Source organism: Lonchura striata, chromosome 5 (assembly GCF_050655825.1).
Source record: "Lonchura striata isolate lonStrDom1 chromosome 5, ASM5065582v1, whole genome shotgun sequence".
NCBI classification, from domain to species: Eukaryota; Metazoa; Chordata; class Aves; order Passeriformes; family Estrildidae; genus Lonchura; species Lonchura striata.
This window is the reverse complement of record NC_140707.1, coordinates 45,910,877-45,934,194: the sequence shown is the minus strand read 5'-3', so window position 1 is coordinate 45,934,194 and position 23,318 is coordinate 45,910,877. Positions and strand designations below refer to the sequence as shown.

The 23,318-nt window shown below is 34.9% G+C and overlaps 1 protein-coding gene and 1 long non-coding RNA gene across 38 annotated transcripts in view; one reads left to right on the top strand and one right to left on the bottom strand.

The window, feature by feature from the left end:
* Window positions 1-23,318, top strand: part of LOC116183733 (uncharacterized) — a 189,577-nt gene that overhangs the window by 129,760 nt on the left and 36,499 nt on the right. For 32 of the 37 annotated variants that reach the window (XR_014955660.1, XR_014955629.1, XR_014955631.1 and 29 more), the window contains one exon: window positions 3,328-3,407. The exons of 4 other annotated variants lie outside the window; for them this stretch is intronic. Coding sequence is in view for 2 of the 33 variants with exons in the window: in XM_085580428.1 (XP_085436554.1) it covers window positions 3,374-3,407 (34 nt within the window). In the remaining 31 variants the exon portion in view is untranslated. Of the gene's footprint in view, window positions 1-3,327; window positions 3,408-3,784; window positions 6,111-23,318 lie in introns of those variants that run through there. One more of the 37 variants, XR_014955661.1, reaches the window with a different exon arrangement.
* The window catches only part of LOC110475291 (uncharacterized), a 90,097-nt gene that overhangs the window by 47,421 nt on the left and 19,358 nt on the right, over window positions 1-23,318 (bottom strand). The gene's annotated exons all lie outside the window — the stretch shown is intronic.

Sequence of the window (23,318 nt, the reverse complement as noted above, 5' to 3'; positions counted from 1 at the left end):
CTCCTATAATATCTAAATTTATGTTCAAATTAGACACTTGTAGTGTACATCAAATACATTAACCATTTATCTACTATTTTCATATATCTCTAATGTGTTTGCTACAGTGTGATTGTAGGAGTCTCTTCTCTGCCAAGATGCTAAAATAAATGTTTGAAAATATTATGATTCATGTTGCCAAGATTTACTTCCAAGATCATGCTAGCAGCTTCCCAGTGGGAATACCTTTTCTCAAAAAGAAGAAGAGAATGAGTATCCAAGTCACTTTTATGGCACATCCAGTGAATAACATAAAAAAACTTAGAAAATATATTATCTATTTAGTCAATAACAGTAGGAAAAGAAAGGGGTAGGATGCTGCAAGTAGGGAAGAGATTTATATGCAGGTTCTTTAAATTAGAAGGGAAACATTACTGCATTGTCTTCAGATGCTTAGCATTTGAAAACTTATGTTCATGTTTTTTACATGTGGAAAAATATCTGAAGTTAAATACTTTTCACATGTGTAGGCTAAACTTTCAGAATAAATCCCCTAGGTGAGCAGTTGTGCAGTTAGTTCAAACTATTGCTATGTATCTTACAAATTAAATTTACAAAGCTGCAAATTTCTTCCAGCTCAGTCTGTCTCAGAACTTAATATTTTAAGGACAGATCTAATATGGACTTATATGTTAGATTATCCTAAGCCAAAATTGCAAAACTAATTCCTCCTTGCAGAGTGAAGAATTCTAAATTTTCTACAGATATAGTGATACAGCAAGAAATATACTCTGGTGATGTGGATGATCAGGGAAGCAGAAATTTAGTATGCAGTGCCTGGCTTGGAGTCTAGTAGCTATGGATATAAGTGGCACTGATTTCCATGGTCCCAGGCCTGTTTATACATTTAACATGAAAAAATTTTCATTTAAATATTGAAGTAACTGGAAGGAAACATAATTCACCTCTCCTCTTTCTGATCAGCTTTACAGAACTCTTTAAGCAGAAAGTCATACCTGTTCTTGCAGGCTTGGGAAATTGTTGAGCTTTGCTACTGACTAAAAAACTTTGAAATGCTTCAAATGGAAAGAAAAAGACCATAATTCTACCTAAACCAGGATACCTTGATGGCTCTGGCATTCTTGTGGGTTTGCATGTTTCCAGTAACAACATGAGAAAAAAGGCACCTCTGCTACTAGAAAGGGGGGGAGCTCTGTATTCAGATTAATAATTACTGTGTTGAGACAATGCCATGTATTGATCTTGCCTATTGCAGATTAAGAACATGACAATTCCCTCCATTTTCTCTTAATAGAAGGAATCACAATTTCCCAGAGAAATTGCAGAGAGTGCTTCCAGCATTCCACAAAGCTTTCCTTAGATCTCTTTTCCCTACCAGTCCTGTACTCATTCCTTCTTGCTCTCAATTTACACTCACTCTTCTTCTTTAATAATACCTAAGACCCCTCAATTTACTTGAAACAGCAACCTGATACTTGTTTCTGCCTCAAGTTTCAAGCATTTAAGTCAGAAGCTGCAGCAGATAGAAAGTTTATGAAATTGAGTTTAGCAAGGGTCTTGGGCCAGCATCACTGGATTTAGGGCCTGGAAACCTACCTGCGACCATTTTCACACCTATTTACTATTTTAGCACTGAAAATATTTCCCTTTGATAATATATATAGAAGATATCTAGCTCTTAAACAAATGCAGCAAAATTTCCCTATGCTTTTTTCATTATAAGTTATTAGGACAGACATTATTGTTATATGAGTGGAGATTAACTCTTGGACCTATTTTATGAGATTCAGCCTTCTATCTCTAAATTTATTTTTTCTATTATAGCCTCTGACATTATGAGTTAGGTAAAATTTTATATATAAAAACACTGAATTAATCAGTGTTCATTACTATGAAACAGAATGAAAAGATTTATTGATCTCTATATTAAAGAATAGCATGAACAGAACATGACTAAAAGTATGCTGAAATAATTTTTAATTAATTTTGCATCCTAAAATTACAACATATTTTTTCTGAAATTTAAAACACTCCTGGAAATAATTGCTATCAGATCCTTTTCCCTTTGTTCTTTAGATTTCTATGTGCTATCTTTTACTTGACAGATGTGTGTGTATACACTCAAAAGTGAGGAATAGGAGAAATGAGTTGAAGGAGGTGGATTTAAAGCTGCAATCAATTAATCTGTTGCTAGGGAACTGTCAGCTGCCCACTCACAAAATAGCAGTCAGCTGGCTGCAGTTGGGAGCATATAAAATGGAAGTACAAAACATTATAGCTCTCTCTACTCTTATTGATTTTTTAAAAAATTATTTTATTAATGCTGTTTTTATGAAGGAAAAAGGAAGGAAAGTTTGATAGCAAAGGTCAAAATGTCATACATATTTCACTCTTAGTTGAGATGCTTAATTAACTGACTGCAGGAGTTTCTATGTTTATGTTTATCACTCAACTAATATGGAGTGGAGTGGTGCAGTATGTGGAAATAATAACAGAAGAGTATATTTGATCACACCAGGTTAGTCTAATGTGGTCTGATTGGGGAATACTTTGAAAATCCTAGGCATTTAATGGAATGCCAGTTAATTCAAGCTTGATGAATTTCAAAGAGTGAGCTGTGGCTGATAAAGATAAGCCATAAAAATACACATAGAAGCAGAAGATTTCATTTTACTCAGAGCTCACTCAAGTGTGTGAGGTTTTTCAGACTTAAAACAGAATTCCCCATCTAAAGTTGAAATGGGATTTTTGATTCTGGCAAAGCATCTCTCACACGTGTTTCAGGCTTGTTTTGCTTGTTCTGTAAGAAAGGGCCTTGTTTTGAAAAGACTCTCATAGTAATTTTGAAATTTTTAAAGAAATATGAGCATAGAACCTTCTTTAAACATACTTATTCTATAATATTTGGAGTTCATGGTTTTAAATGTTAATGTTAAAGACTAAAGCGAAGCACCATGAAAAATTTTCTTAAAACTGTCTTGGTGCTTTCATGGTCGTGTGAGGCAGAATACAATGATACACCCTGAACAATACTCTTATATGGCTTCTACTGGGAGAAGATAAAAAGCTAGATCAGATTTTGACATTTCCTACTCATCTTACCATTTATATTCTTGCTTCCATTTCTACATATGCTGATGTATGGGAGAGGCAAAAAGTAGCAAAAGATAAGATGGAGGACTTGGCTTTGGTTATTCAAACATCCAACTACCTGTGGTCTCCTACGTACCAACTGTAGGAGGCCCTGGTATTTAGATCTCTGTGTCTGCAATTTTAATGCTTCATCCACACTCAGAGATCATAAATATTGTCATGTGTGTTTGGCAGGAATGAACCAACTTCAATGTGAACCACCAGCCTGTGAGCTCTGTGTATGCCTTATACACTACATCTCTTGATTATTACCTGTAAGTACCTGTGACAAACAACACAAAAAGGCTATATATAATTGTTTTCCAGTGTGTATAAATAAGACCTTTCAGAATGAAAAGCAAAAATAAATAATTTTAGGACATACCAGAACTGTCTATGCTTCTTAATTTTTTAAACAGAAAGAATTGTCTGTGTTATGGGAACAAAGACTGCATATTTTTGTTTACTTTTCATTACTTACTTGTTCTTTGTTGTGGTAGAATTCTATGTTGCGGAAGGAGTTGAAAAATATGTTTTTTTCTCTAACTGATCATAGAGCTGAGACAAGCATTTCAGGATCAGTAATGGCTGATCATGACCCCCCTGTAATTCTGTCCCCATCTCTGTCCATGCCTTACTCTCTTCTCTCAAGATAAGCACTGCTGAGATCAGGCTCCCAAGTGCAGTAACACAATATGGCACTGCTGCTGCCATGAAGGTACGGGGCAATGCACTCCTCTTGTGGCCTCAGGCCTCTTGCTTTGCTGGTGTGGTGCTCTACATGTGTTTTCTGGGTGGAGACAGGCACAAACCTGGACAAAGAGAGCAGGAATGGTGTTGTGGCTGCTCAACTCCAGTACGTTGCAATGTGTAGGACTGAAGGAAGAAGGGAACAAATTTGTCACTGTGCCAGTGCAGGTTGCAGTCTGCATTTCTAAACTGCAACTGCATTTCTGAAACACTTTATTTTACTTAAGGCTTTGGATTTTCAATATTAATCAGTTTGTGCTCTATGTAACTGTGTGTTCTGCTTCTGCCCCAAGTCACTGGGAACCAGCTGAGATGAAGTACAGTGACTGAATACCCTCACTATTGCGGAATAAGAACAAGCAAGAATAATGTTTTAACCTGGAAGTTATTGCTAATACAGTTTGTGGACCTTTGAAACAGTTTCAGTATTGTAAATTTAATATGTTAGCTCAAGTCTGCAGAACAGGTAAATTTTTGAAATGTCAGGGTTAAATATTAATTTAATGTATTCATAATGTATTTAATATGCAGATTTATAAAGTCAGGATAATGTGCAATTTAACTTTTAAAATTCATCTTAGAATAAGGGTTGCTGGAATGATGACCTCTGTATGGGCTTTTTTTTTGTACCATCTATCTGTTTGTACCTCTTGCAGCTAGGTTTTCATGAACTGTCATAGGTATATGCAAATGACTAGTAATAACATTTTATTTATTTCTCACATTCAGGTACTTTTTATTCCATGCTTCCACTCCATGTAATCAAATTTTATTGTAGGCAAAAAAGTGCATATTAATCACAAGCTAATCTTTTATTTTGTATTCCAATGAGGTATTTTTAATGAGAAATTTGGATGTTGGATCCACATTTTCACTGGAGCAAATGTCTTTTAAGGTGTGACTAAGAGAAAGCCCACAAATATGAAGGATATTTTCTCTTTTGGTGCATAGAATATTAGAGTCAGATGAAAGATCATGATGTGATTTTACAGATTGTCTTGGAAGGACTTTAGTTACTAAATATTAGAATATTTGTACATGAATCAAGCATTCTTGCTTGATTCCTCCTACTGCAGACTTAACATGTTCTGGTACTGAGTTTATATGAACGCTGTTACCAACAGGTCAGGGTAGGTGACTCTTCCCCTCAAGGTTGGTGGGATTGCAGATGAAGTGCTGTGTTCAGCAATAAGAACAAATTGAAATAGAGAACATCCTGTTTTAATCTAAGAAACAACTTTCTAATTCTGAAGGTAGTCAAAGACTTGAACAGTTTGATGAAAGAGGAGGTGGAGTCTGTCAACATCTCTAGAAACATTTGAAAGCTGTCTGTGTTCCTGAGCAGCCAGCTGTAAGTGATCCTGATTTGAACAGGGAACTAAGACTAGATGATCTCCAGAGGTCACTGCCAACCTCAATGATCCACTGGAAATAATTAAGATCACAATAAACATCCTGATCATATAAAGAATGTTTTATTTGATTGGATACCAAGGGAAAGTTTAAATGCACCATATTTTCCTATTCAGGTGAACTGAATTTTCATTGTCTCTATTAAATGCAATTAATGCTGGGAGGCATTATGAAGAATTAGAATTTTCCATCATTTTGGCTTTCTTTTCCAAGACTGCACAGGTTATAAAGCAAGTACTCCCCAGATACATGAATAGCTGCAAACACCAACTTCATTGCTATAGGAAAATAGCTTGTGTAGCAATGAGGCAAATATTAACATTGACAGGCATGTTGGTGGAACCCTTATCTGCAGTGATGCTTGTGTAGTTGTTTTCCTATTTCTATCCCTTTTTTTTCCCTAGGATTATTTTACTAGGATAATGTCTAAAATATGACCCTTCTTTGCACATCAATGCTCCTCAATGGAATCAATTACTTTCACAACTATTGAATAGTGGAGAAAGTTTATTATTAAGTGACAGTTGCAGCAAGCAGTTGGATGAAATAGGAAATTCAAAGGTGCTCAGGAAGCAGCTGTATCACAGTATTTTTAGAAAGACTGGAACTTATATAATTCCCCAAGCTGCTACAAAATAACTTCTGAACAAATAAATAAGAGTATTATTGAAAATCTGGGGTTCTGTGAACTTTGAAGGCTACAGGGACTTCATGGTACCTAAATATGAATGCTGAATCACTTATGTATCTATTAAAAATCACTGACTTGGGAACTTGCACAACATGATGGCAAAGTAATTATCAATCACCTTCTACATCCAGTATAATGTACTGCATTTATTATTTTATGGCATTGCAGAGTAACTGACACTTTTATCTCTATCAGCAAATTCTCAAGGTATCTGCAAATGAATTTTTTTATATTATATTAAATCTACAGTTCTGACAGAGAAAGTTAAATATTAGGTTGGATTTTTTTAAGTATAGGAGTAAGCACTGAACAAGTCTGTTTGAAGAACAATTCAACTGATGATGGCTTCTTTTTATAGATATGAATACTTTCCATCCTCACTGCTGTAATGCTAATATTTGTGGACAAGAGGTGTAATAAGACAGTTAATATTGAGCTATGTACATGCTAAGTGACCAGCAATTGGGCTCAAACTACTTGACCAGGCAGCTGATGTTGTATGTAATGTCAGAGTTCCATCAGTCTTTTTCAATGTGAAAGCATTAGTTTGATCCTCTTCCTTCTTATTAATAGAATTTTCAAGAAAACTTTTAGGAACATAATTGGCTTTGAGAATATATTTCACTTTAAATTGATCAGGTTGTATAATAATTGAAGAAGATGAAGTTTTGAGCTGAAGATGGAAAGAGACCCTATGATCTCAAAATGATTTTTTTTTTTTTGGAAACAGAGTTAAAGAAGCATTTTCTGACAGTGTATCCATAGTTGTCTTCTGTGTAACAATGTTGTTGACATTTTAGTGTTGAGGTATGTACAGTTTTAAAACTACAGACTCTAAAGTATTATGGCATATTTTTCATGACTAGCAAAAGCCTCTGAAGGAAACAGCCAAACCCAAACAAGTAGTGACAATTTTTTTGGCCCCTGCATTTGAAAGAGAACTTACATTAAACTTCTGAGTGAAAGGAAAAAAATCATTTACACTATTCTTGACTCCTTAAGATTTTTTCTGAGAAATGGTTACTGAAAACTCCAGGTCTGAAAGTGGGCAGCTTATAAATAAATTTGCTTGTGTGCTTGGTAATTGAGTAATTTATATGGGTTATTGTGTTGCCTGATGAAATGTTAAAAAAATCTCCCAGCACTCAAAACTTCTGAAAAGTCTCCTGAAATTGTGAACAACAAAACACCAGCTTAAAGTTGTGTTGTTTACTAATACCTGTCAATTTAATACCTAAATCATTAAAATTAAAAAAAGGCAAGAAAAGTCAAGCAAGACAAGTAGATGCATTTTCTTCTCTCTCATTTAGAAAATGTGGTGCAGAAAGGACATGTAATAATTGTAAACATTTCCGGTGTTCATTGTTAGAAAAATGTGGCAAAAAGACTTTGAACAAGGTACATTATTTGTGTTATAATGTGCCTCTAGGGTGTCCCAAATCATATTTTTTGATCTTTAATGTTTGTGTAGTGTCCAAGAAGAGCCCACATAGGCATATAGGAAACCAAAATAAATTAAATATTTTTTAATATGAAGAAGTAAAAATAATTATCTGAAAACTGTTTCTAATCCTTAAATGAACACTGAGATGAAAACCTGGGGCACACAGCTTAGCAGCAGCAGGAGTAGTGGCTGAACTGGGACTATAAATAAGGTTTGTCTTCAATATGTAATTGCAATTCAATAATGCAATTGTTCTTACTGGGCATTATTCAAATGATGTTTTTTTCCCTCTGGCTGTAGTCAGTCTTCACAATCTGGAAAAGTTTTGTTTAGAAGTCACCTCAATCTTCATCTAACTTTGTAAGCTACTGTTCTCAAGCATCCTATTTAACAAAGGGTGCATTTTTAGTGGCAAGTGTTAAAATTAATTTTGATAATACATTTGTACTAAAATAATTGCTAGGACTTCATCTGTGAATTGTTCTGATTGTCTGTGTGTAAATATACTTCAGAATTTGGAGTTTTCTGTAAATATAGAAAAATAAATGAACAGTTCATCTTACCTATTATTTAAGGAAAAGTGGCAAGATTTAGGTTTTTTTAAAGAAAAATGACAAGGTTGAATGCTAGTATATTCAATAGATTAAATAAACATATAACTAATTTGAGATCAAACAAATGAAGTTAAATGTCAAATATTGCTAATTTTTTTACATTGAATGCATAAGTTCTACTGTGAAACTACAGTAGAGCAAAAGAATGTGTTGAATGTATGTCTTATCACAACTGAAAACGAGTATAAATATAGAAAAGAAATAAGTTCTAGTGAATACAGGAAGGTTACATTAGTATTCCATGATATTTTGTCTTGCTATGAATGGCATGATTGTATGTTGAATAAAAGAAATTTTAAATTTATTAACTGAAATATATACACTGTTGCAAATTTTCTTTCTCTTTAATGTTTTCTCTGAAGAGCAACAAAAACATAAGACAGGACAATTTAGTATAATTTTAATGTGTTTGCATCTTGCATCATCATTATGTTTCCCTGTCAGTACTTAGAATATTATTATGCTGACCCATTTATTATTGCTGATGCATACATCTTGTACCTTTATGAGTTCATCAGTATGAGAAAACTCATCTGTGTATTCCAGGACAAATGTGCTCGTATGCTTCACACTTGATAAGAGAAGTGTCAGACCTGACAAACTTTGACACAGCTGGTTATTATCTTGAGATTTCAGATCATCTAGACTAGTGCTTGTTATCACCTTTGCTGATGAGGGCACCAAGCATGACCAACCCCTCCAGGATCTGATCCTCTCTCACAGTTGTGGTTAGTGGCATTCCCCAGTTCAGGGCTACCACAAACACTCTCCCAACTCTGCATGTTCTTTCCCCCTTCCCCTCCCCTTCCTGCTGTGGTGGCACAGAGGAGAGAATTGGAGGCAGAAACCATGTAGAACACATGTCTAGAGAAGATCAAATTACTGGAAACATTAATGGGATAAGGGAACGAATAGAATAACACAAGTGTACAAGAGAGAGTGATTCACGTGCAAAAATGCTCAGCACATTCTGGGATGCCAGGACAAGGAACAACATGGGATGGCTTCCACACTTTGCCCATTTATTCAACCAAAAGGAACACTCTTGAAAGGAAGAGAGAGAGATTCCCTTTCTGCCAACACAGGAAATGACTTGAGGTGGAATTGAATAATATTAGGGTCCCAGCTACTGCAAAAAATTAATTTTGTCCTGGGTGGAATCAGTACAGACAAAAAGGCAAAATCATAGTTTCCCATGCAAATCTTATGAAATATGTGCATGTTCATTTCCTCCTTGCTTCAGGGATGCTATGCTACTGCTTCTGCCTTTGAGGAACAGGAATTACAGCTGTCAGTCCTGACTGTTGTGAAAAATTATTCTTGCCAACGAATAAAATTTTTCTTTATTTCTTTAAAATCTTTCCTAGAATCTGAAAGGCTTTTTTGAGCACTTGAACTGTTTCTGTATTAGTAGCAGGTACTGCATAATGAATTATTAAAACTTGATGTTGGATGAATTCATCCACATACACAACTTTAACAAATTTTCAGTGTTAGTAGCTGCAGTAATGATGGAATCTAGCAGTAACAGAGCTTCCACTCTGAAAATGATAGCAAAGATGCCTGTGGTTTTTTCCAAATGTATGATCACACTGTTACGCTTCTTTTAATGACAGTAGAACATTAACCAGCCTACTTCAACAAACTACGGTCCCTCTTTGACTGATCGACACAAAAAGTGAGAAAAAGCCTATTATGTGTAATCTGCTCTATTTGTAATGGAAAATTTTTCTACACCACCTAGAAGAAAAGAACTTCAGCCACAGTGGGTGTTTTTAGTAAGGGATTATTTGTAAACTATTATTCTACTCTTCCCCTTCCCCCAAGTAACTATTGAGTGGGAATTAAATATTCTTGGCATGTAATGTGGCAGGAATGTATATGGCAAGGCTAGCTAAACTCTAGAAACATCACAGACAGGTAACATGGCAACTCTTAAATGATAGTGTGTGTTTTATTAAGATTTATCTGTGGAGGAATTATAATGGATAGGTACACAATTACACATGAGTGTGATGCACTGATGCTTCTCATTTCCTGAACACAAATGGATGAAATATGATATTTGAGCATTATGTTTCCTAATAGGACATGAAGGCATATTCATTTCTTGTATCTGTTGCAGCATTTGCTTGTAAGCTAGTGCTCCAAGAGTATGCTAAGACTGGTGCAGTTATAAGAATTTCTCATACTGGAAGCTGATGGTTCATTCTAAAGCATTGATTACCAAGGCTGTTCTAGGCTATGAACCCAAAGAGAAGAGGAGGAATAAAGGTAATTAAATCAGAACTGGAGGCATTTAAAAAGTGCTGGAGAAAGAGAGTCATCTTTACAATCTGCCTGTCAAATGAGAAGGAATGCAGTTTCCAGTATAAAGCCTAGGGATAAAGAAATAGAAATATAAATGACAAAAAATATTGACTGGTAGCACTTGAGGTTAGAGGGTGTTTGGTACATGTGCTTTATTTACATTTGTTTATTACAGTATTTTAAATTAGGATAAGCGAAGAAACACTGACCAGCAGAATCCCGAAAAACTTAGGGGCTGCAGCAGGGATGCATTTCCCATTATAATGTGGAAATGTTTCTGGCTCTATTAAAGTACATTAAAAAGTGCCCTTCTGAAAAGTTTTGATATAAAGTTTGCAGGCATGCTTGCAAAAAGGCATAATTATACCATCACTAACAAATCCATTGTAGTTGAGTATGTGTCGTTTCAACAAAAATACATTACAAACCTCTTATGTAACTTAATACATGAGTGACTTGGAGGGCTGAGATATGGCAGTCCTTGTAACACAGAAATGATTCCCACTGGGTACAGGTGGCTGCATAAAATGCATTTCACACAGGGGAGGTTTGCATAGAGACCTTAAGAACCCACGTGGATTCCTTCTTCAGTTAGAGCAGCTCTTCACATCTCATCTACCATGGCTCTTATAGCTGTCCACAGAAGAGGGATATTATGCACACTTATGTTTCACTTTTTACATAAGTAATCCCCCAAAAGAGTACCACTGAATCATACTCAACAGAACTTTCCACATGCTCATCTGTTCTGGCTAGCCAAAGGTTGTGTAGATTTGGGTTAGCACTGCAGGGGTGTGGAGGGAGGGATTATTTTGGCTTGGCCAGAGTTCTATTAGGAAAGTCTTTAACTAATATAAATAAAAATAGGCAAAGCATAACACAAGTAGCTCTGACAGTGCAACTGAGTGCTAGGATTCATTGTACTAATTAGACACAAATATGTAAACTTGGAAGATAAAACAGACATATACATTATTTCTGCACACAGGGAATTTACGAAACATTATAATGAAATGTTAAAGCTCAGTTTGAATTTAGTTTCTACTGTGAGTAAGGCAAGACACATAATGATGTTTTTGATTCACTAATGCAAACTACATACAAGACCAAAATGAAAATATTTTTACTAGTGGCAAAAAAAAAAAAAAAAAAAAAAATTACTTGGTTTTTGAAGTATTTGAATGACTTTTACTTTGGGAATTCTTAGGATTTTTTTTAAGGGAAGCAGTTAATTTATTGTTTACAACTTCTCTCTAGATGTATGCTGAAATTCATACACTAACAAGTCACATATAATTTTAGATTGTCCAATACAATAAATTAATTCTGTGTGTGGAACATTTTAAACTGTGGTTTTAATTGAAATTTCAATGGAATGGGAAGATGATGAATTAAACTGCTGTGACTTACACAGGTTTATTTTTTCAATACCATTAGAGAGCCTCTCTCTCAAAAAAAAAAAAAAAAATTAGCTGAGTTCTCTTATCCCTACATTCTATGAGAAGCATGGGATTTGGCCATGCAATTTCATTATTCTGAGGGTTGAGTGACTAAATCCAATTCAACTCTAAGAAATTAACTCTGTTACATTGATTTATCATCATCTCTGTCTATTAGTCAATTCTAAACCCCTAGACCTTGTGACAAATAAAGTATTCCAGTAAGTGCAGCATTTAAAATTCCATTAAATTGCATTTTGCTTTTTAAATTTAATTATCATGAAATCAATTGTAAAAATTCTTCCTACTAAGAAGTATGAAGAAAATCATAGTTCTAACTTACAATAAATGCTAGAGTTTTATGCTGCTTTATGATTTATGGTATTTTGCTTCATGTACCAGGGTGAAGGATTCTTAAGGTCAGCTAAAATACTCTAAGAATACCATATATTGAAATGAACAGATTTAGAAACAGTTTCCATTGTAATTTAAACAGTTAGCCTTGTAAAACATATGAGGCTTTCCAATGCTTGAAAAATACAAGCTATGGGAGAAATAGCATGGTGCAAGAGAAGCCTGTACAATCTTGGTTGAAGCCTGTGGTTGAAGATTGAATTTCAGAAAGGTGCTCTGGAAACTGAGGAACTAAGATCCTATTTCTAGTTGAGTTTTTTGGGGGCAGAATCTTATGCAAGATTCTACAAAGCATATGGTGTGTAGTTAATTCTTAACCCTTATTGAAGTCTACCACAGCAAAAAACCTCTACTCCATGGGAACCTCTGCTGGTTTATTCATGATGAAGCAACTAGGACACATCATATTACAACCCTTGCTTAAATGAGTCACAGTTTTGTGAATTTCTAGAGTACATTAGAAAAATAAAGTACTGCATTGGAATGTGTTGCAGTGAAGAGGAATCCCCACTGTAACCACCTGTAAGTAATATATTTAAATGTTTCATTAGATGGTTGATACATTAGCAAAAAGAAAAGGATTGCGTTTTGCCTATTAAAAATCATACATACTCAGAGAAATTTTAGGAGATTCAAACTAGAGACAAAGAGATGTTTCTCCTCTCAAAATAAAATGCACCTTTATTGTATTTATGACTATCATTGGTAAATAATATACTTTTTTTGTGACAGGAAGTAACTAGATCATTACTAAGAGCACCACCTGTACTTTCCTGTAGAGGAAATTAATATAACTGAAACTTCAACCAATTAAACCCAGCATCATTTGAAATAACACAGATTGACATTGACTGGGGTTGTGTTTTTCTAGGGGCCTGACAGTTCAGGTATATCTACATTGCCAGAGAATGAACTATTTATTACTAAAAACTATGTTAGATTTATTTTCCTTCTGATGACTCCTGTCCAAGGCATTTTAGGGTCAATATTCTTTCTCCACTGTGGCCCTTATAAAACTGAATTCTTTTGTTAAATTTCTCATTGGGGAAGTTCAGAACTGAGGAAAGTATGTGCGTGTGTATGCCTCTAGGCTTTTTCATAATCCTTAGCTTCGCAAAACTTAAGAACTTCAAAATCTGTATCAAATGCTCCTTTTGCACCTTTACAACCCTTTGCATCACAAATGATTATCTGAAAAGGGCCAGTCATTAAACAAAATTATTTTTTTTTTGGTGAAGGCTTCTTCATTCTCTTTTAAATTTTGTGGGATTTGCTAAATTAAAGGCAAGGTTCTGTGACCACAGCTGAGAAAGGTGTGACCTTGCTGATTTTGGAAGTTTCTTTGCCCTTTATTTTCAAGTCTGTTGTATGAATTAAATGCATTCATCATTCTAATTCTGTACTTGTTATAAGCTTCCAACATGATGATTTTGTAAAAAAGGGTGCTAGTTACACCCTTCTTACTACACTATCTCCAAAAGAAAATCTTCCTCTAAGCCTTTTTGTAGTCTGTGTGCTTTGGTTGCTCCTTGAATGGATTTCTAGGCATTTGATTGAGTGAAATAGACACTGCATGCCTGTTGAATAGAGTCAGAGAAAGTCCTCTGCAAATTTCCCAGCTTCCATGAAAGCTAAGATAACAAAATTTTTTTCTCTTTTGTTGGTTTTCTTTTCTTTCAGGAGTTCCTTTTGAGACTTTGTTGTGACTATGTTCTTTAGTTTAAATCTTAGAATTCTCCAGAAATGCTATCACAGCTTTTGGGAATAAAATAATTTTGTAGGACACTTTTTTAACAGGGAACTTTATTAATGGACAAACACTTATTCTAGTTTGACTTATATATGAGTGTCGTAAATTGAGCATTATTTAGGTATATATATTCATTTAAGCCCCTTCATACACTCCCATTTTCTTTGCAAGCAGTTGCTTAGAGATTGCTTGATTCCACAGGATGGAAATGTAAAAGTGTACTATATTTTGAATATGAACCATCAGGTTTATTGAAACATTTGTTTCTAATGTCAATGAACATGTCATTCAGGAAAGACCAATGAAAAATCATTAAGAGAACCCCATAACATAAATTTTATTTATATATTGACCCTGAAATATCCCTATTTATCAAAGTACTGCATATATATTTTTGTTACCATATATGATTTTTCTTACCATCGTCTAGGGCACTGAAAAATTCACTGTTTTTCAGTATTTTAAAAAATTATTCTAAAGACTTAATTTATTAGGTTTTTAAAACATCTGAGTATGTGATTAAGGATTTATCTCAAAGTCACCAGTAAGCAACTACTAATTTTAGTCTTGATGTTATTAATTGATTTTGAAGTATTTGCATCTTGCATCATCATTATGTTGCCGTGTCAGTATTAAGAATTTTATTTTAGGAAATTAGGTGTCAAAAGTTCTTTGAAGATCTGGAAGTAAATGACTTGTTTCTGATTCTGCAAAGACTAGAGTGAAGTAATCTGCTTGTATACATGAGTTGAATAATTAAAGTTTCTAGGGATCCAGTCTGTAGTAATTAAAAATTTGACTATAGAATTTTGGAGCATTTGGTCAAGAATTCATTCAGGATGTTGGCAGTAAAACTAAGAAAAGAATTATTGATACAGTTCATCCTTTCATCATCCAGAATAACCAAAGATTCTCCCACTTCTCTCATAGAGTATTCATTCTTTGTAGTTAAACTACTTGGAGTCCAGGTATTGGCTATTGGAACTCTGACAAACAAAACATTCAAAGAAAAATGATTCTCTATATTCAGAAAAACACTCCATATTTCCTGGAAATTTACAGAACACTAATACAGACTAAAATTTACAAGTTTAGTTAAAAAAATGAATGTGCACAAGCTACTATGTAAAGAAGAATCAGAACCAATAGTTTTTTCAACAATGTATATATTTCAGTCTGGTAAAATGAATACGAAGGTGATTTAATCTCTTTAAAAAATTGAATTGGGAGTAAACTGCACCTGATAGCTCATCAGAGATCTTCATCTTCCTCTTGCTTCACAAGATTTGTTGCCTTATTATATTTTAACAAAAATAGTTTTTATTAATTCCTTGGCTACAATAAGATAGTTAATGAAATTTGTTCTAGATTTGTTTAAATTTAAATTGGCATTTTGTCTAGCAAGGGTTTCTTTCTTAAAGGAGTACAGGTTCAGAAAATACTTGTCAAGTCACTGAACTCAGTCAGCTGTTAACAAAGGATCTTTTAATAAACTTGTTGAGCTCCCCTGACTCTGAGATCTCTTTAGAAAAAATTAAACATTTGCTTCCACAGAAGCAAAATCCCACAGAATCCCACTGGTCTCATGTATAGCTATCAACTTCTGATTTTCTCAAGTTTCCTTTATACATTTTCTCATGGACACCTTATACAAAGCTTGTTGAAAACATAATTTGGTTTAAATAATGTTTTCAACCAGTTACTCTTTGCAATAAGAATTAAAATTTGTTTGATTTCAACAGTGAGTATTGATCTGAAAAAGTAAAAAAAAAAAAAAAGGAAAAAGTGGCAAATCCATTTAAGTTAAGCATTCTGGAGACACACTTTTATGAAAACAGGGCCACAGTGAAGAACACTTCTTGATACTAAGTCCAGAGTTTTAAATTTTTGAGAACTCAGTATCAGGAGATCAGAGAGCCTTTGGAGTTTGATGCTGGTTCTGTGCTGCCCTGATTGAAGGGACCCTGGAAATGCCAAAGGAAGCACCTGTCCAGGGGAGGATGATGGCCAGAGCAGCTGCTACAAACACTTCTGATAGACACCTGTGCTAAGAAGAGTATCCTTGCAGGGAGCAGAGGAGATAAGATAAACAGTCTTGCAGGTTGTAAAGGAAATGAAAGAAATAAGTGGCCATTATAAGTGAAATGTTGAACCCACTTGGAAGCTTTAACGTATACTCTCAAACCAACAAAGGCTTACCTATTGTGCCTTTTGTTTGTTTGTTTGTTTTGTTTGCATTAATCTCAATTTACCCAATATACCTTTTATTTTTGATGGTATTTCTGCTTCTTTTAAGTTTCCCCAAGGCAATATAGCCATATAACAATATATTCCACAGTAAAATGCACTACATCTGAATTACGAGATCATTAAAAACCACTCTGCACTCCCGGAACTTATCTGCTCAGCAGCTTTTTGCCTTCTGAAATAACAGTGGTTTGTGGATAGTGGTACTTTTCACTCCTAGTGATAAAGAAAGCAAGTATTTGTGCTGAAAATGTGCATGGTGACCAAAAGGTGAAAAACACCATCTGTGACCTAAACTGCATCTGTTCATTGGCCACTGAAAGAGGAGGATGGTTTTGATTTACTAGCCAGACAGCTTTCTCAATTTTCTTGTCAAGAAATATCTTTAAACTGCAATACAGTTATGACAGCTTGGATAACAGCATTTAGCTATACTCCAGCAGCTTTTAGATTTTACATGCTATATGCCTAGACCTGTCAGAGGGACCTGCGTCAGACACAACACTTCTAAAAAGTTTTTAATCTTTTTCTTGCACTTACTGAATGTGAATTCTCTTAGTCACTTGGTTTGAATTTTAGAATTTTACCCGACAGATGTGGAATTGATAATAATTTAAATATTAATAGAGGCTGAACCACTAGGTCATTATTATTAAAAAAAAATTGAAAGGGAATGTTCCTCATGCAATAAATATATTGCCAACATGTATGTATTGACAGACATTGAAAGATAGATAAGCAGCTGGATTTCTTGAGGTGTGGAGGTTTATTTCCTGTGGGTTTCTTCTCTGTGTGTTTGGGGGTTTTTTTTGTGTGTTTTTTGTGTTTTTTTTTTTTGTGTTTAGTGTTTTTTAATAACAACACCTATTTACTAATAGATCTTAAAATAGTGAGTTAAGAAAAAAACAATAGTACCTATTTGTCTTAACAAACATCAGGTCTTCATGTGATTTTACTTTAACACCCAGATTGCACATGTTTTTTTTTAAAATTATGTTTTATAATCTAGTGGGATAAATTTTAATAGAATACCCAATGTTCTTTAAATGCTAGAAGCTGTCAAATAAACTGTTTATATTCTTGTCATATTTTCTCATATGCTTGTAGAGAGAACAATTCAATTAACCCAGGCCCTGTTTCTATTTCTTGTTTAATATTGTTCTTCATGCCTTTTGGGAAGTTAAGCTTGTTGGCAGAAGGATAGGTATGTCAACATCAGTGACTTATCACTGTATTTCTGCTTCTTTTCTTCTACTTCTGTCTATGAGTGTCATGATAGGTGTTGACTGAATTTGCAACATTGCTATAAAGCACATTTTCCATTGGTGGAAACACCTTTTTTTTTAGCCCAAATGTCTGGTAAATTTGTGTTGCTGTACAAAGTAAAGATTGTGCACAGTAATTTATCATACAGGAAATACATATCAAAGGAATTAATTATTTTTTAAAATATCACATCATGAGCCACTTCTGTTCAGCTCTGCTTTATACTTTATTTTCTATAGGCTTTTGATTAAGGCCAGAATTTATCATACCTATCAAAAGCAGGCCAGAACTGAGGCTTGTCATCTAAAATCTCTTCCATAATCAACTCTAAAGAATAGTTTGATCTTCCTATCTTTAGGTAAATGTTCAGGCCTTGGTGACATAAATTATCTTCCAAAGACATTGTAGTGTTCCAATGTCATCTCTATTTTCATTAATCTTACCAATTATTATGCAAATAAAATTTATTGTTCAAGGAAACTTGTATGTTTTACCTCAACTATGAACTTACATGCAGCTCTTATATGCCTTTTAGACTTTGAAAAGTCCCAAGATGAAAATAGTGTCTCTTTAGAGGTTTTTCACGGCATTGCTTGCTACAATAAAAGCTGAAGTTTTCCTTTAAAAAGGTTTGGAAAAAATATTTTTTCCTTGGTGTCTAGGAATGAGCTTAACTTATTATTGTTTACTGTATGATAACGTATGCCTCTGATTAATGTGATAGTCCCCAAATCCTTGCTGGGAGAGGCAGTGATGCTGGTTGTTGTTCATGACTGTGTCTCATCACTGGTTGTCTCTTCCTGTGTCTAAAGACACCTCATCTGTGCAGCTGTTTCTTACAGAAGCTTGCATTCTGACTCTCTGCTTGGGACTAGACTCACACATAATGGTTAAAATAGGAGTGAGTAATGGTTTAGCAACATAACTGTGTTTCATTTCATTGCAAACTTTGGTAATTTTTTTTTAATATATGATCAATTTTCTGATCACTGCTGTGCGTGGGACTGTTGCTTTAGTAGTCTTCTCAATTACTACTCTGAAATCAGACAGCATCTCTTTTTGCATAGAATTCAGATTGTTTTATAATAATTTTAAATTTACCTGCATTGAATTTCATCTGCTATTTAACATCCATTCTGAAGGGTCCTCTGCAGTTCTTTATATTTGACCTTTCTCTTATTTGTCTTGAATAATTTCAACAACATTTGTTTTGACTTTATAGTTCATCCCTTGTTTAGAGAACTCATTAAAGGGCGGAACAACCAATTGACAATTTTCATCTTTCTTATTCTGTGTGGGTCACAGTAGATGACTGTTTCTACTGTACTTCTAAACAACTTTTAGTTTATACTTTCTTAAGTCAAAACATTTCTGACTTTTTTCAGTATTTTAAAATCTATCTCAGATGCCTTTGTTAGAAATAGTGATATGAAAGTTATCTGTGCTAAACTGTGTGATGCCTAGTCAAGTCTATTTTGGAGAAAGTTTAGTAAGATTTGAATGATACTGTTGGGGAAATTCCACTTGTAATGGAACTCTTCCAGTGGGGAATCAATATCTGAGTTTACTTTGCAAAGAACATTACAGATATAGTCTATAATTCTCTCTTGTACATACAGTCAGTCTTCTGAGTTCCTTTTGCTTCCACGTGTCCTCTTTTTCTTTTGCTTATGAAGGCAAGTCAGTTTATTACTTCAATTAAAAAAAAAAAAAAACCCAGAACACAAAAAATCACATAGTAATTTTGAGATGTCAGAAGGTGAATTGGTAACATTTAATACTTTTGTCATTGTCATTGTCATCAGTGAGTAAAATGTAAAAAAATATATAATTTCATCATGTAGAGAAGGAACCCAGAACAAAGAGGTCCCTGGGCAATTATACCCTTATGCACTCAACCGTCATGCCCCTTGTACATGCCTCGTAGTCCTATGGTGATTTTTGGTCTGGGGTTTCCTTCCACCCCATGTCTGTGCAGGTTCTCTCCCCATGTCTGTGCAGGTAGGCTGTTCCTATATTGAGGAGCTGCAGCTCTGCTGCCTGCTGTCGTCTCCTGGAGTCTCTCTCTTCTCTCTGCATTTCTGATGCATCTGCTCTCTGGCAGAGCACAGAAAACTAAAAAAGCCCTAGATTTAGGATAACCATTACCTAGCAACAATCAAAACATCAGTGTGTTATCAATGTTCTTGTGCTAAAGACAAAACACAGCATTGTACCAGCTGCTAGGAAAATTACTCAGAAAATGAACTCCATTCCAGGGGAAAACATCTCTAGATGTAAGTTCAGAGCTTTTGGCCTAAGGCTTTACCTAAACCAGCTACTCATGCTGAGCCTGTAAAGTTGGGCAAACAACATCCTAACAACATTGTATTGTAACTACATGTAAGTCATTCCACTGAAAATGTAGCTGTTTTTGTTAAAAAAATCTTTCTCAACATCTATTAAAACTTCTCCCAGGGGATTCCACTGTTACTTCTTGTAGGCTCTCCTCAGGCCTCTTTTCAGACTCTTTCTCACTTTACAATATTTCCCTATTTAAGGTCCAGCTGTCTTTCTAAAAAATAAATTATTTTAAGGTGTTTTGCCAAGATCTGATTTAACCATTTATCTTCCTTAGGTGGACAGATATGTGAAGCCAAGTGAATATAATAATAAATCAGCCAGAAAGTAAACTGTTACAGATTTCTCAGATCATCATGCATACAAACAGTAATACTTTTCCATCTTAACAGGGATTTTCCAGTAGTTTGTAATAATCTGTTTTTAGACATGAAATTTCACCTGCTTGCACCTATCATAATTGCTGGAAAGGTGATGAAGGCCTCCTACAAGCTTCATTGTAGCTCTTAAAAAAACCCCAGAAAACAAAACAAAACAAAAAACCAAGACAAACAAAAAACAAAACAAAATGAAAAAAACACAGAATAATTTAATTTTTTTTCCTTTTTTTCTTTCACCTTCCTTCAAAAAGTAGGAAATTATTTTCATTGCTACTTAACTTTATAATCTTATCAGAAGACACAGCTATATTTATGAATGAAAAGGCATTAAAAACCATGGGACAATCCGTAGTGGATGAGAAAAAACACCTTTACTTGGATCATTAAAATGATAAAATGATAGCCAGGGATCAAATCCCAGCTATGGAAATATTTGTGTCTGATACTGCTATGTGAAATTGGAGAGCTGCTCTGAACTCTCCACAAATTAAAGCTCTTACAGCCACAACTCTCCACTGGGCATTTTTTACAAATGTAATTGAAGATGCTCGAGGTGATTCTTTAATCAACCCCTTTTCTAGCACATTAAAATTCACCATGACTTGTACAGCCATTCGAGTCATTGGGGGAAATCTGCCTGGTTTCAGCACAATCCGGTGTCTCACTTGATCACATCTGTAAAAATACTCCTCATCCCTGGAAAGCATGTTAGCATAGGTTAAGAGCATATATTACCTTTGCTCATTGCCTTTAGGACTGTTCCTGTTAAGTCAAGTGAGTGTGTGATTCACAGTTTCTAACCTCTCTTCTCCTCAGAGGCTCTGAGACAACATGGAGGCAGTTTCCAGCATAGCTAATCTAACTTTCCCTCCAGATTATTTTCCTACTAAGTGCCTTTAATTGATCTTACCTACTCAGTCTTTGGTCCTCACTGAAACAGGATTCTGATAAACATAAATTGTTCCTGGGATATTTATACTATCATACATCCCTTTACTCTCAGAAGTTCCAATTGCATGATGACATATGCTATCATGGTGTTTGAAGCTACCATAGGAAATAACTCACGCAGAGATCATAGTCTTCTAGAATTTCCTTGAAGATATATATTCAGCAGAAAATTCTAGTAGAATAAGCCTCTTTTGTTGCAATAATAGTATTTTATTGATGTCCCCAAATTAGTGCATTCCTAGAGGTAGTGGTTACTGTAACTTAATTTCATATGTAGGAGGAACACACTCTGTGATAGTTGGATTTTTAATATTTTCAAAGTACTGTGTTTCACATCCTACGCTAAAAATTCTCACTCTCCTTTTTAGTACTTGTCTTTGGTTGTATGAAAAACTACTTTCATGACTCCAGCAGCTTTTTAGCTGTCAGTGTCAGTTTATGACAAGCCTTTCTGTAGCTTTTCATATCTGTCATTCACGCCCTCACCAGTGGAGTCCACATGGTACTATTCACTCCTAATTTGTCTTTGATGTTTTGCTTGGGTTACTCTTCCAGCAGTCCTTCCCCAGCTTTTTTTACAGCTATCATTTGGTATTGGGCATGGCAGGAGGGACCTCATCTTACTTATGTAACACTGGCAGCTTTGCACCACAGGCAAGTGGAGTTTTATTTATTCATTTAAACTGCCTTACTAAGCTTACCTTTTTGAAGTATTTTATTTGGAAGAGAGCAGTAACCTTGAGATTGTAAATGAACTTTTAAGGTTAATACCTTTAAGGTAACTCTGATTTCATCTTTCTCATCAGCTAAGATTATTCTGTCCTATAGGCTTATACAGTATGTTATCCTGCTTTCCCACCTGGTAATAATATTTCCTTGTTAAACCACTTCCAGAGGAATATATGTTGCAGAATTCACTCATCACCTTCACTAGTCAGGGGTCTGATCTTGCATGATGTGGGTTCATAATTTACAAACACTATCCCTGGTAAACAAAAATGCATAAACTGACATTCCTGCCACTAAACCATGCACCAATCTGCATTTTGTGCAAATGCAGTGGAAAGTATTTTTGCTCTCTTGAAATTTCTGTGTGATGGTGATGAAAGATAGCTGGGTCTTGGCACATGTGTCATCCCCCCCAGGCCCCCCCCTCCGCCCCCCCTCAACCTTTGCAATTGTCTCTGGTGGGCATTTTGTCCCAGAGTGAGAACACCAGGTGGGAATTGCAGGAGAAGCCATCTAGATGCTCACATAATTGATGCATTCCAGAGATGGGGGACCTGTGATGGTTGACTTTGTTACCCATCAGCCTCCAGCTGGGCATAAGGTGCTGGTGGCCACTGGACCAACTGGGCCAACTAGTCTCTGCTGGAGGTGTCAAGCAGCTTCTGAGTGTCTCATCCCACCCCCTCTCCCAGCAGGGACTCATGCAGGGTATGTGCAGCCTGAAATGGGGAATACTCACTTTTAGACAAGTGAGTGAAAGCACTGAGGTCTGGTCACATACGGAGATAAAATCCTAAAGTAGCTACATAGGGGCTCTCTTGGTTTGTAACTGTGCATCCTGCAAGGCCCAAGGCTGTAAACCTGTGTCTTACAGGATGTTTGAGGCACTGACTGTCCTGGACAAGTTTTACATGTAACCATAGGAGACTTAACCACTAAAATGCAGGAAAACTTCAGTATTGAGCAAACATTCTTTTTTATAGCAAATATTATATTTTGGTGATGAGGCTATTATTTTTGAAGCTGTCAAATTTGATTCAATAATATCAATAAAGTCTTAAATCCATAGTGTTTACATGTGTGTCTATTTTGCTCTACATTATCTGGTGTTCAAAGATTTCTGCAACAATCAAAATAACATTTATGTTGTGCAATAAGTGTCAGGTCCATGGAAAACCTTAAATAATTTTCTGACTTTGAGTTTCTGAAATGCTGTAGTGTTTAATCTCAGTAATTGACATGTTTGTCACTTGGAGACTTTACTCATAGAGACTTTCTTAGAATAAATTGAACCTTTCTAATAGTACATGAAAACAATTCATCAATCATGGGAATCTAATGTTATTTACATATCTTCAAAATATTTTATTTATTTTTCAAAAATAAAATACAAAATTAATTTTATAAAAAATCCATTATTTTTATTATGACTTAACTGCTAATTAGAG